Source organism: Pangasianodon hypophthalmus, chromosome 5 (assembly GCF_027358585.1).
Source record: "Pangasianodon hypophthalmus isolate fPanHyp1 chromosome 5, fPanHyp1.pri, whole genome shotgun sequence".
NCBI classification, from domain to species: Eukaryota; Metazoa; Chordata; class Actinopteri; order Siluriformes; family Pangasiidae; genus Pangasianodon; species Pangasianodon hypophthalmus.
The window spans coordinates 25,939,465-25,954,106 of NC_069714.1; the positions used below are offsets into that span (position 1 = coordinate 25,939,465).

At 37.4% G+C, this 14,642-nt stretch overlaps 1 protein-coding gene across 3 annotated transcripts in view; it reads left to right on the forward strand.

The window, feature by feature from the left end:
- The window catches only part of pde1a (phosphodiesterase 1A, calmodulin-dependent), a 146,458-nt gene that overhangs the window by 78,385 nt on the left and 53,431 nt on the right, over positions 1-14,642 (forward strand). Inside the window, exon 1 of one of the 3 annotated variants that reach the window (XM_026913227.3) lies at positions 13,464-14,068. The exons of the other annotated variants lie outside the window; for them this stretch is intronic. Coding sequence (XP_026769028.1) covers positions 14,016-14,068 — 53 coding nt within the window. The 5' untranslated portion in view covers positions 13,464-14,015. Of the gene's footprint in view, positions 1-13,463; positions 14,069-14,642 lie in introns of those variants that run through there. 3 annotated transcript variants of the gene reach the window in all.

A 14,642-nucleotide genomic window follows, 5' to 3' on the forward strand; every position in this document is an offset into this window, starting at 1 on the left:
CAGAGCTGTCTATTTTTGTGCTGCATATCAACGCTATCCACTTCACAGCAACTGTCTCCTTCGTGACGGTTGCTATAGCAGCATGGATCACCGGATGACTCTCTGAGAGGCTTAGGGACGTATGTGTATCAAACTTCTCAGAACACCATTGCTGATCTGGGATCAGTTCTTGTCTTGGGCATTCTAATGATTATATGAGTGAACAGCTGATTCTAGATCAGGCCCTTTAATCAGGCATGTACTCAGGTACTCATTTAGCAGATACTTTTATTCTGATGTTCAAGTAAGATGCTAATCCGAGCTGTTAAATGACCTGATGATAAAAGTGATAGAAAGTATGCCTACATTTGGGTAAAATCATAGTAATATCATTTTATTGAATGATCATGTGTCACGTCCTTTCCAATAATACAATCAGCTAATTTCCATGATGACCAATTGCTGACTAGTAATCATAGCGTACCCACATTGTCAGTTGCACATTCTTATGCATCATGGATATGGTGGAAAAAGGCAGCTTACTTTCTTGTCATTTCTTAAGCCAAAGTGATGTCACACTTGTAGAACAAGATGCTAAAAAAGCAAGAGAGGCATCATTTCTGTTTCCAATTCCCTCTCGTACTCTGGATGGATTTTCCAATTCCCTCTCATACTCTGAGTTTGGCTGTTCTTCTTCAGTGGGAAAGTAAAGTTACATAGGATATATATGGCTAAAAGTATTTGGCATTAATAGAGAGTTGCCATCACTGCTCTTGCTGCTTTAAAGGCCTCTAGTATTCTGAGAAGGCTTTCCACTAGATTTTGGAGCAAGGTTTTGGGGATTTGCCCATTCAGCCACAAGACCATTAGTGATTTCGGGCACTGATGAAGAGCGGGGAAGGTCTGGCATGCAATCAGCTCTTCAGTTCATCCCATAGGTGTTCAGTGGAGTTGAGGTCAGGACTCTGTGCAGGCTGCTCGAGTTCTTCAACACCAACTTTGGCAAACAATGTCTTCATGGAGCTCCCTTTGTGCACAGGGGCGTTGTCATGTTGGGTTTCGGTCTCTTAGTTCCAGTGAAAAGAAATGGTAATGCTACAGTATACAATGACATTCTATACAACTGTGTGGCAACAGTTTGGGGAAGACCCACATATGGGTGTGATGGTCAGGTATCCGCATACTTTTGACCATGCATTCTAGCTTAGTGGTTAATGAATTGGGGTGCTAGGCTATTGATCAGAAGGTCATGAGTTCAAATTTCACTGCCACTGTTGGGTGCTTGAGCAACCCTTAACTGCTCAGTTGTGTCCTGTCTCAACTGTATATGCATTTTTGGATTTCTAAAGGATTCTGAACTGCCACAGACAAGCAGGGCAAATCCCAACATTGTATGGAGACTCTAGATTAGCATTTTGGAGTAATCTGGACAATTAGACAAGCTAAGAAAATCATTGATATTGGCATTTGTGTTGTTATATTCAAGTTATGTTGTTTAAAGTCATAATGTACTTTTGTAGGACCCAGTGTTCTGAGGAAAATGTTTGTTGTGAGGTTGAGCACATATTGTGAAGACACAGGAAATGTTCACTAGACACCTCCAGTCTTCCCACAACATCACTGAAATGTTATGGTTGCAAATGTTATGGTTGTGCTTCCATCATCATACCTACGTTATCGGCCCTAGCCTTATATGACAGCATTGAATGCTGCTGTATTGCATGAAGAGTTTGGGGTACTTGTGGGTGAGCTTTTCCCTCATGTCCAATTGCTGGATCACCTCTTCCTTTGGTGTTACTTCATATTTTATAAATTAAGCACTGGATACAATCTTATGGGTAAAAAAAAAGTTCAACAATGAACAATAATGACAAAATATGACCCAATTTTTCTGAAGTCGTGTGGAGCAAAGAATGCTTTTTAATGCTTATCACTTGCTGTTATTTATACACCACTGACTTGTTAAATCTAGCTCCCTGGATGTTTTTTTAGTTTGTCTCTCTGGGAGGAAGTCTTAAGGCTTCCTAAAGGCTTCCTGATCACAGAAAGTTCCAAGTAAAATCCCTTAAGGAAATCTCATAACCATTAACTACCCAAAGAACCCTTGGGAAACCTTTTTTCCTTAAGAGTGTACAAGAGGTCTCATTCCTTCCATGAGTACACAGATTCATCACTATGATATTATACTGATGAAGACTTTCTGAGTTGAAAGAAATGCACGACTTTATATGAACTAAATTAGTAAAAAATGGTAGTGGTTGGTCAGCATTCTGCGATCTAGCTTATAGTTATCCTTAGTCACATTTCTGGGTTGAAATACTTCTTCAATAAGAATATTCTCAAAGGCTAAGGCATAGATGGCATGAGTTATGTCTTGATGGCCACGGCATGAGTTATGTTCATGTTTCGACCTAATCTATTCAGCACAGTCTGGTCTGGACAAGAGTGTGTGTTGAGCTACAGCTAAAAGATTAAAGCATTCTTCCATGCGCCACCGTTTTCCCCACCGCTTCCCCTCACACAACCGTGGAGGTTGAGAGGCGATGCAGTTGATTTTTCCTACCCGTCTTTTTTCCGTGACATCATTCAGAAATTGCGGCGCTAAATGAAGCGTCCCCTGCCGGTCCTGTCAAGCAGAGGACTGCCAGGCCACAGATACTTCAAAGAAAATGTAAATGTCACAAAGCCAACCTGTCCTGATGGCTAGCAGGAGTGTCCTCAGCCACAGGAAGTCCATTACTGAGCCAAAGACACTTTTTAAGTAAAGGTACTAATTTGGGTTTGAAAGGCAATAATTTGGTCCACTGGACTAGAGCAGAAAGCATTTCAGTGCGTCAGAAGAAGGTCTAAGGGAAAACTACATCACTTTCATTTTTCATCCATTTTTATTTAAAGGTTTTCATGCTTCAAGAACAATTCATTCTTGTTGAATTTAATCTCGAACCTAAGTATTGAAGTAGTCATTTATTATATTACTAACATTTGGTTGGAAATGAAAGAGTAGTAAGACTACAGCCAAGTCTGTCATTCATCAGTTTGGACTTAAAGAGCCGGACAAAAGGTCTTGGAATTTTGATTTCCAGTGGAGGATATAATTTCATGAGGAAAGAAAGGAGGAAGTCCAACATACTAGTGATGTGTCATACACGAATGAGTCAGCTCTTTCAGTTGACTCTTTTAGTTGAGAACTGACTCGCATTATGAGCCATTTTTCTTCATTATTTTGTGGATGTAGGCAATGCTGTTACTCTTGCAGTGTAATTAAATTTATTCGAAATGCTTCCATGGAAACCTCTTTTCAGCATCTGAGCTGTTTGTTAGTTAGAATGATGAGACGTGTGTATGAAGGTGTGTGTATGAAGCAGTATGACAGACAGGACCACAGCTGCTTGTTGATGAAGTACTGTATGTAGTTAAGTGTATTTTATAAAATGCAATGCAAGGTAATGTTTTTTTATTTAATTTTTTTTGTTTCTTCGTAGAATATTTTCAGACTAAGAATTCAAAAGAAGAACAATCGCTGGCCAAAATATTGCGAAATTTGTCCGGTTTAGAAAAAAATAGCAATGAGTCATTTGGTAGCTGAAAGAGTCGACTCCTATTGATGAGTTGAGTCAAATGATCTGACTCACTGAACCGAGCCGGAATTCCCATCACTACAAGATCCATCACAGACTGCAAGAATGTAAATTAAGAACAATTAAGCACACTTCATTTAAACATTTAGCACAACAAATCACAATATCTGTGATGAAAGTATGACTGACTAAGTTATTAAGCTAGCTAGTCACATTAGCATGTCTCTATTACAACAGAAATTAAATATAACCGCAGTAATGGAGAGTGAGTGCAGTCCAATTTGATTTGCTGTTGATGAAAAAATTACATAATTAGGATTGTTTTCAATTCCTATACACCATTATTGGATTGGTAGTTACTGTGTGCTTATTATAGGTTTTAAGTATGAAAATGAGTCATCTGGCTGATATTGTTTTTAACATCAGATATTTCCTAATTGGATTTTCACACAGGATTTTCTGGGTTGAATTATTGTTATTAATCTGCAATTGGTAAAAGCCAATGTGGTGATGCACGCACTGTGATCTATTTGATTTAAGATGTTTTTTTTTAGCTAAATATAGCTAAAATGTTATCTAGGCCTAAAATGCCACTGTGTTGGAGTGACTCAGTTTTAAATTGTCCAAACTTCAGCTGAGTTTGTGAACTTCACTGGGAAAGCTGATGAATGTTGACTCACATAACATTCAGATATTTTCCTTGATAGGTGATAAGGTTCTTTCCCCCCTAACCAGATGTTCTCCCATAGCCATGTAGCACATTAAAACATACAGAAACATAATCCAAGCTGCACAGACAGTGAAAACACTGCCGCTGTTACGCAGAACAATGCACAGTGGATTTCATTCTCCAGCATTAGCACTTTCTTCAGCCACTTTAATTTCTGCTCTATGTCTTAATTCAACAAAATTTCCAAAATGGCCATGAGCACCAGCTTCTTGCTTATTGCCTTTTATTCTCTTACCTATTAGAGGGACCGACAAAGCGTCTGGCCTCCTGGGGGGCATTCAACTGCTTAATCTTAATGGTAGCTGACAGGCTAATTAGCAACATGTTTGCATTAATGTGCTAATTAAGCATATGTCTTGCATATGTCTGACACTGTGCAGTTGTGCTGTGCAGTAACATGCTCACTGATTGTCTGCTTAACTAGCACATAGCAGAACACTGATTGAGAACATTGGCTTCATGCACTGCTTGATCAGCCATCTGAAACTCCTTGTTATGATTCTGATGAAGGCTTTGGCCAGGGAGAAGTACACTTGGAACAGGGTTAGAGATTTGCTTTAAAAAGGAGCAGCAGTGCTCTTTATACGATACGATACAGACTTAATCGTTCAGTGTCATTTCACAATCAGGTAACCATTTCTGCCTAATGATCCACTTTTTGAGACATATTTAGAAAACACAAAGAACTGATGCAGGGAGAAAAATTAAAACGCCCGATCCCTACGACTATTTTGTTGGGTCCCATGGGAGCCCATACAACATGGGAACATTGATAATAGAAAGCATTTAAATGGGATCTCATGAAGGCATACACTTACACACACATCTTAAACCCTGTTTTGAATGAAATCTAAATGGTTCTGTATAGAAACCTACATTTATTTGAAAGTTTGCCTTTTAGAGAAGGTTCCAAAGTCTCTTCAAGAAAGCTTATATGAATCTCCAAAATCCAAAGATCCTAAGGATTTATGAAACCCTTTTTTCTACACTTTAAGAAATGTGTAATCTAGAACCATTGAGTGTTTTTTTTGGTTGTACTCTAAATGTTTTCTTTTCTTTTCTTTTTTTTTTTTTTAACCTTCCACTGAAGCAGTAACTGTATCTGGCCACCAATACCTGTCTCTTATGTTTCTTAATAATTATATTTCTCGGGCCATCGCTGTCAGATCCAAGAAGCAAACAGAAGGCTGTAGATCTGGCAGCTTCTTCAGCTTTAAAGTCATAAGCCAATCTGATTGAGCCATGATGTTGCACTTTGGAATTGGATTAATATCTCTTGGCATCAAAGCATGCACCTGAAGTCCTCTTAAATAACAAGGAGTCTAATATCTTCTGGATCTACTTAACCACTTTTGGAAGAATGTCTGACATTTTTCTAATGAAACACAGCCATATAGACAAAGATGGGAAAAAACATTGAGAATGTTTAAAATCACTTTTGTGTAATAGGTTTATAATTAAAACCATCAAAAGTCTGAACTTCATGATGATCAAAACAATGTTGACATCTGTAAACAATATGGCCACCATACACCAATCAATCCTTCCTATAAACAGTGTTGTTGATTTAAGCAGCATGTAACTCACGGATTAGCATGATACACACTATGTTTGGGAGTATTAGTCAAAATGGTTGGCTGTAGAATATAAAGTAACTGTTTCTCCAGAGGCGCTCATCACCTAAATTCGTGATTTTGTACAATTCATCTTTGTGAACTTTTTCAAGACAAGGAAGACTTGATTATTTGATTATTTAGAAAACATGGCCACCATCAGTCATGTCGGTGTGGTAGAGTAACACAGTTAAAATATGGACCATGATTGGTAGACATGTGAACACGCCAAGTTTGGAAATTAGCAACCTTAATCACAGGTACTGATCTGTTTCATTAAGTCAGTTAAATGATATATGTCAGAGTTTATACTTCCATCACCATAAAGAAATTTATACACATAGCTAGCTAATGGGAATGGTATGTGCTTACCTAGCTAATGAGAATTGAGACTTACTTGAGGGAAGGCATTTTGCATGGAATAAAGGTTGAAGGCTAGATGGTGTTTGTAGTATAGGCTTGAGAGATTTGAGATTTTTTTAATGTATACTATATGGCCAAAGGTTTGTGGACATGTTACCATCACACCCATATGTGGTTCTTCACTAAACTGTTGCCACAAATTTGGAAGCACACAATTGTATAGGACATCTTTGTATGTTGTAGCATTACAATTACCCTTCACTGGAACTAAAAGGCACAAACCTGTTCCAGCATTACAATGCTTCTGTGCACAAAGCAAGCTCCATGAAGACAAGGTGTGTTAAGGTTGGAGTGGAAGAACTCGAGTGTCCTGCACAGAGCCCTGTCCTCAACCCCACTGAACACCTTTGGGATGAACTGGAACACTGACTGCACCCCAGACCTCCTCACCAACATCAGTGTCTGACCTCACTAATGATCTCGTGGCTGAATGAACACAAATCCCCACAGCCACGCTCCAAAATCTAGTGGAAAGTCTTCCCAGAAGAGTGGTGCTTATTTTAACAGTAAAGGGGGACTAAATCTGGATGTTCAACAAGCACATATGGGTGTAATGGTCAGGTGTCCACAAACTTTTGACCATAAAGTGTATGTAACATATGTTGACATATTTGGACTGTCTCTAAACTGGCACTTTAATGAACCATATTAGTGTAGTATAAGTACAAGTATTCATCAGAACAAAGAATTCATTTTATAGCAGTGTTTAATGCTAAAACCTTGTAATTCGCTTAATTAACTTTTGCTTGTCTTGAGCTCTTGCTTGCCCAATTTCCAAAAGGTAATTTAGTGAATTACAAGGTTTTAGCATTAAACATATAAAATATAGGGATATTTAAGGTATACAGATTGACTTAAGACTAACAGGAACAGGATAAAAACTAAACTTTACTAAACTAGCAACATTTAATGCTAAAACCTGGTAATTTGCTTAATTAATTAATTAATTTTTTGCTGCTATGATAATGTTCATTACAACTAGCACAACTGTAGGATTTGCAGTGTTATGTTAACTCCACACTAAAGGCAGTAACTGCTGGAGTAGCATTAGAGTTAATACCAAAATTATTAAATACATGTCACTTTCCCGTATATACGTAAGTTGCATCACCTGCAAGAGGGCAAACATAGGTATAGGTACAGTAAGTCCTAGAATATCTTACTGTTATTACCCCTCAGTCGTATCATATTCCTGACCAATCTGTGTTTCTCAGTGCAATAATCACATTAATAAATGAGCATCTAACACTGCGCTGCATAGAGATACACATTGTAGACATAATATTTTTCTTTCCTTGTCTTCATATTGGATGTCTCAAAGTGTGCGCTGCCATATTAGGCCACTGAAATCCCTCTCTGTCTCTTCTCTCCACCGTTTACACACTGCAGAAGACCTCAGTCGCTTCACACACTCGCTGGATTAGTGTGGAATGAGTTCTGCTTTCATCTCAATTGTTCCTATTCAGTGATTTTTTTCTTTCCCTATAGTTTAGAATAAAAGACTTTTTTACATTTAGATTTGTTCATGTGACAGATGCTTGTTTCCAAAGCGATTTAGCAATGAGACAGAGCCCAGCCCAAGCAGGAGAGCCAGTGAAATTGACCAGAAACTACTGCAAAAGAGAAACAAAACTAAAAAACCTCGGTTGACTTAAATGCTATAAATCAGTGCTTCTGGGCGAAAGCATTCATCAGATTCTGTAACACCCTGAAACTGATAACTAATAAAATGTCTCAAAGAAGGAGAAGATGGCAAACACTTTGGAATAAAAATTTAAAAAAAAAAAAAAATACATATACTGTACACTCCCAGACATGGACAGAACATGTGAAAGACAGTAAAACCAAGATTAGGATTGAAACCGGAGGCCACCTCAGCACCACCGTACATGGAGTTTGCCATATTTTGTTACGTTTAGCTTGCCCATTTGTGTAAAAACGTCATCCCAATTTTTCCATTTGTTGATGCAATACTGACACCTGATACCTGATAATGATCTGATACAACATTTTAGTAATCGAGTCAACCATTGCAAGATTCTGTTGCCAGGTTATAAGAACCATCAGGCATGACAGCCGTGTGCTTAAAGACAAGTTCACACATATTTACAAGATACACTCTTGCACTCAAGATATGCTTGTTGAACATCTCATTCCAGATTTAGTCCTCCTTTGCTGTTATAATAACCTCCAATCTTCTGGGGAGGCTTTCCATTAGATTTTGGAGCGTGGCTGTGGGGATTTATGTTCATCCCAAAGGTGTTCTTTGGGGTTGAGTTCAGGGCTCTGTGCAGGACACTCGAGTTCTTCCACTCCAACCTTGGCAAACCATGTCTTGGAGGTTTGCGCCTCTTAGTTCCAGTGAAGGGAAATTGTAATTCTACAGCAAACAAAGTGGTATTATGGTGGTATAATGGAAATACATGTTTATGTTTTCATTAAGGCTTAATTTTGTTTTAAATCTTTTAAATGTGTCATTGGAAAAAAAAAGGTTTTCCAACTAAAGTGCCAGGAATCCATTAAAAAAAATAAAACAACCAACCTGTGCACTAGGGATGGGAGTCCTCAGGGTAGTTCCACAGACAAGGCAAAAAAGTATTTATTGTACTGTTTTTGTTTAAGGACTTTATCATTATTTTCTCGTCATTAATTGTCCCTCAGTTCCTAATAGGACTTTAAATGAGTGCTTTATTATAGACAGGTGTACTTTATACAAATTCCTTCCTTAAATTTTCCACTGATAGTTTGATAGTTTTTAAAAAAAAACAAATTGCTTGAAATGTAATCCAAAAAAAAAGGTAATGTAGGATCGTCAAAAAAATTTTACTCTAATGTATTTATAGCAAAACTACAACAAACAAAAGAAAACCTGAGAGTTTTGCTCTTTAGGCAAAAGTTCAGCGTCATTAAAGACGTCTTTTAGGGAAGACGTAAATGTCACTGTTTTTTACAGCCTTGGTTTCAAACTGTGCATGGCAATGGCTGTGAATTTATTTAGAATGACATCAAGATCTGGAGGGAGCCAAAAACACAATTTATGACTTGACTATGATGCAATATAGAGTATCATATCAATAAACACGTCAATAAATGACCATCTGTGGACTGTATTGTATCAGACATGCAAAGTCTAAAGCTGTGTGAGCGTGCCAAAACATTTGGCAACACATGCTGATTTCTGAATAAGGCAGGTCTGGTGTTTCACTCTGACCGTGTCCAGCCCTTCACTGCAAGCTTCTAGTGGGGTGTTTGATGTTTGTTGCACTTCAGTGCCCACAAGTGTGTCACCATTCCTACAGCGTACACTCCATCTCGAACACAACAGGTCTGTCGTTTCTAGGCAAAAACACAGTTGTGCTGCTCCAAATGAGCAGATCCACAAGCCAAAGCTCCCTTTTTAACACTTCAGTAGGTTATAGAATAAGCTAGTAAATAGGCCACACATTTTTTGGCCTGCAAATTTTCCACAATTGAGTTTTGTTAACATGAGAATTAGCTTCTATTTATTTAGTTGCAAATGCTAGCTAAAATGGGTTATCCTCTACATCTTGATTTATGTTGCAATATATAATTTCATTTTATTTTCAACAACAGTCTTGGCTGACACAGTGTTGCAGCAGGTAGCTCCAGCTCCAGGATTCCTGCTTTGTTCCTGAGCTTGGTTACTATCTTTCTGGAGTTTTGCACATTCTCCTCTTGTGCATATGGATTTACTCCAGGTTCTCAGTTTCCTCCCACCATCCAAAAAACATGATGGTTGGTAGATTGGCTGCTCCAACTTATCCCTAGGTGTGTGTGAATGTGTGTGCATGGTGCTCTGCATTCGGCTGGCATCCCATCCAGGGTGTATTCCCACCTTGCGCCCAGTGTTCCCGGGATGTCTTGTTTTAATGGTGGTCATGAAATCGTGAGTGGGTCTTCAATGGGTAATGAAACAGCAAATGTCTCATCCCGCAAGCACCTGAAGTCATCAGCTCCAAACCAGAAGTCAGTCATACCAAACCCATTTGGCCAGCCATGAACCAGCTCTTTTGTTGTATAAACATGAGGCTGGAATACAGTGGTTCCTGATGAGGCACCAGCACCTTGTCATTGGAAAAGGTGCTTCCAGGGCATTTGGTAGAATGAACTTGATCCTAACAGGTAGTAGAATAGTTTTGATACCATCTCACAAGTATCACTCTGAGCAGTTAAAAGTGACACATTGATATTACCACATTATTAAAATATGCATTTTCACATTAATAACATTTGTACCACAGTACTGTTGAATTCTCAATTCTGATTGGTCAGCAGCTCTAACAGTAGTTCCGGCTGCATGGTTTACATTAAAACTCTTGTGCTCTCTAATGCGCCAGTGTTATGGCTAGAGGGCTTTACACTTTGCAGTCTCTCAGTGACATGACAAGCTGCATTTTTTCTTATTAACTTTAAGAAAGAGAACAAAGAGAGGCTGGTAAAGGAACAGCTGTTTATGGCTGCTACAACATAAATGATAACAGGAACTAACTTGTTTTGTGGATGTTCTACAATATTAAGAGTATCTATAAATGAACAAAAAGTATAATGTGTCATTCAAATTATTGGTAAATTGCAGTAGTTTAAGATGAATAATGTGAACACTTGAGGCTATGCTGTTTTAGGAAAATATTCAACTTCAGTATGGTTTTTGTTGATTAATTTCCTACAACAGCACAACCCATCCTAACATAGTTCATCAACTCAATTGCCGCTAAACCTAAGTGAACTAAAACACAAAATTTGACGTATATATTTTATTTATGTGGAAATGAAGTACAATCATATAAATTCAGTGTATCACATATACCAACCTTGCTGGTGAGTTTTAAATTAATTTAATATAGTCTAAAATCGCTCTGAAGAGTCCATCACAACCTTCAGGAAAGAGCTGCTGTTACCAGTGTAACTGGTGTTGCTTATATTACCATATTACTATTTTATTGTTATTAATCTGTGTTACTACATTGAGTCTTAACAATGAGTCTTCTTCAATGTTCAAGATCATTCATAGGTTGGCTGGTGATTACAGCTGAACTATGAACATCTGTCTCTTCTACAGACAAAATCTTCTGTTGATTAAGACACGAAGAAGCGAGCTTTGTCATGCTAATTCCCTCCTTCTGCCAAATTCAAGAAGCCGCCTCGCCTCGAGTAACTTTGTCCAAACTTCAAATCAAAGCCAGATTGTGAAATAATGGCTGTTTGGCTGACACACACGTCATCCAGCTTCTTCTATCTTCACTAATTTGTGTACACATATCAACCTCACTCAACAAAAAGAGACAAAATTAGGCTGTTCATGTGGGCAGGGTGTCTAGCTTCATTTTCTGTGTGTTTCTGAAATACAGAGCTGCAAGACCAAGGGATCAGTCTAAACACAATAGCTAAGCCAAACAGTCACTTTATACATAAAACTAACCTAAACAATCAGTTTATACATAAACTAATGAAATTCCTCAGTTGAAACATAAAAACTAACCTAAGCTCTAAAGCTTTAAAGACTAAAACTTATCCCAACCTAATTTTTAAAGCCTAAGACCAACTCAAACCCTTATCTTAAATACTGAAACTAATAAACTCTCAGTTTAAGGATTAAAACAAATCCTAAACCTCAATATACATAATAAAACTTTTCCAAACCTTTGATTTAAAGACTAAAATAGACAATAAAATCAAGATTCTCAGATTAAAGAATAAAGCAACCCTAAACTTTTCACGATCTCTTTTACAGACTAAAGGCTAAACTAAACTGTTAAGATAAACGTTAAACATATCTTAAATCCTGAATTACTAAAACAAACACAAAATAAAACTAAGTCAAGACCTTAGTTTAACAAGTAATATGAATTTATGTTAAACATACACCAAAATAAACTTAACCCAAACACTTAATTTAAGAACTTAAAATAACCCAAACCTTATTTGATATATAAACCTAAACCCCCAGTTTAAACACTATAAAACTACCTAAACCCCCAGTTTAAACCTTAAAACAACCTCAACCCTAAGTTTACACACTAAAAACATCTCAATCCAACTTTATTTGAACACTAAAGACAAGACAAGACAAATCCTCTGTTTAAACACTAAAAACAATCCAAAATCTCATTTTAAGCATAAAAATCAACCTAAAGTATCAGTTTGAACACTAAATGTAAACACTAAATATAACCCCAACCCTAAAACAGCCTGAACGCTCAATTTAAATGCTAAAATTAAACTCAAGTTTAAATGCAAAAAAACAACCTAAACTCTTAGTATAAATGTTAAAAACATCCAAAACCCTCAATTTAAATACTAAAACGTCAGATAAACTCTAAATATAATTCAATCCATCAACACTAAAACTAAACTAAGCCTTAAACACTAAAAACAACTTAAACCATCGGTTTAAATGCTACAAGCAACACAAACTCTCAGTTGAAACCCAGAAATACCTTAAACCTTCAGTTTAAACTTTAAAAACAACCAAACCTTCAGTTTAAACACTAAAAGCAACTTAAACTCTCAGTATAAACACTAAATATAATGCAAGCCCTCAGTTTCAACACAAAAACTAACATAAACCTTCAGTTTAAACATTAAAAACAACCCAAATCTTTAGTTTAAACACTAAAACATCATAAACCCTCAGTTTTAAAGCTAAAAACAACAAAAACACTGAGTTTAAACTCAAAAAGTCTACCCAAACTCTCAGTTTAAAGATTAAGAGCAACCCAAACCCTCAGTTTAAACTCAAAAAACAACCTAAACCATCAGTTTAAACACTAAAAACAACTTAAACCCATCAGTTTCAATGGTAAAACTAAAATAAACCATATGTCTAAACACTAAAAACAACCAAAATGCTCAGTTTAAACACTAAAACAACAGAAACCCTCGGTTTAAACATTTAAACTACCTAAATTCTCAATTTAAACACTAAAACCAACCTAAACCCTTGGTTTAAAGACTAAAAACAGGGTCAGTTTAAACACATAAAACAACCTAAGTTTAAACACTAAATATAACCCAAACCCTAAATTTAAACACTAAAAGCAAACTTAACTTCAGTTTAAATGCTAAAAACACTCTAATCCCTTAGTTTAAAAATTAAAATCAACCCAAAGCATTAGTTTAAATGCTACAAACAGCCCAATCTCTTAGTTTAACCACACAGACTCTGTTTAAACGCTTAAAACAACCTAAACTCTCAGTTTAATCACTAAATATAAGTTTTGCTCTCAGTTTAGAATAAAACTAACCCAAAACCTCAGTTAAATTAAGGACTCAAACAAACTTAGGATGTTAGGTTAAGGACTGATAGTAACTTGTGTCATTGTTTAGGGACTAAAATTAAACCAAACCCTCAGCCACGAGGACAAGGCAGAATGAGAGCAGCACTAAATTTTCCCACAACCAGAGGAAGAGTTCACACTTTACACCAAGCCGCAGCTGGAAGCCAGCTCTGTCCAAACCCTCTGTGTGTGTTTGTGTGTAGCAGTGTGTGTAGCAGTGTGTGTGTAAGTGAGCGTAATAGCCCCCCTCTCTGTGTTGAGGAACGCTCTCTGTGATATGGCCTCTCTGTCAGACGGAGCGAGAGGCTGGGCCAGAGCGAGCACACACTGCAATGTGAGCTGAGAGTCAGAGAGCCAGAGCAGCGAGCTCACTTTTGAAAACACACACTCGTCAATGGACCAATATGTGACCATTAAGAGGCAGCTTCTGCACAGACCCATCTTCAGGTAAGCAGGGATGAGAAATGGGACCCAACTGCTTGAGCTGGGACATTACAGGTGGACGAGTGTGTGTGTGGCTTGTTTGTGTGTGAGATGGGAATTTAAAGTAGTTCAACTTGCTCTCATGCTTTTCTTGGAGGAGGACTGATGGTTTTTATTTTGTGTGAGTATGTGTAACAAGTAACACAAACTTTCTATGAAGTTGTCTTTCTTGATTATTTTTTTTGACCCGTGTTCTTGGAGCATTACAAAAAAAAAGGATTTTCTGTGTGAGCATGTCTAACAAAGAAGGAAAACATGCATTTGACTTATCTATTTTAAAGTGTCTGTATTTTAGTATGACATACACACACACTTTAGCGGCACTTTAAAAGTTTGTGAGTCAGATCAGAGTGGCGTTCACTAAACGACCCAGTGTGTTGTGGTTATACGGTCATTAGAGGCAGGTTACATGGTTCCGGTTCATTTTCAGAGCCTCATTATTTTGAAAAGGCCACTAATGGCTTCTTCGCATGTAAAATGGAAAAGTGTAGTAAAGAGGAGCAGCTGTGCAGCAGGTACTTCACCATGCATTCCTTAA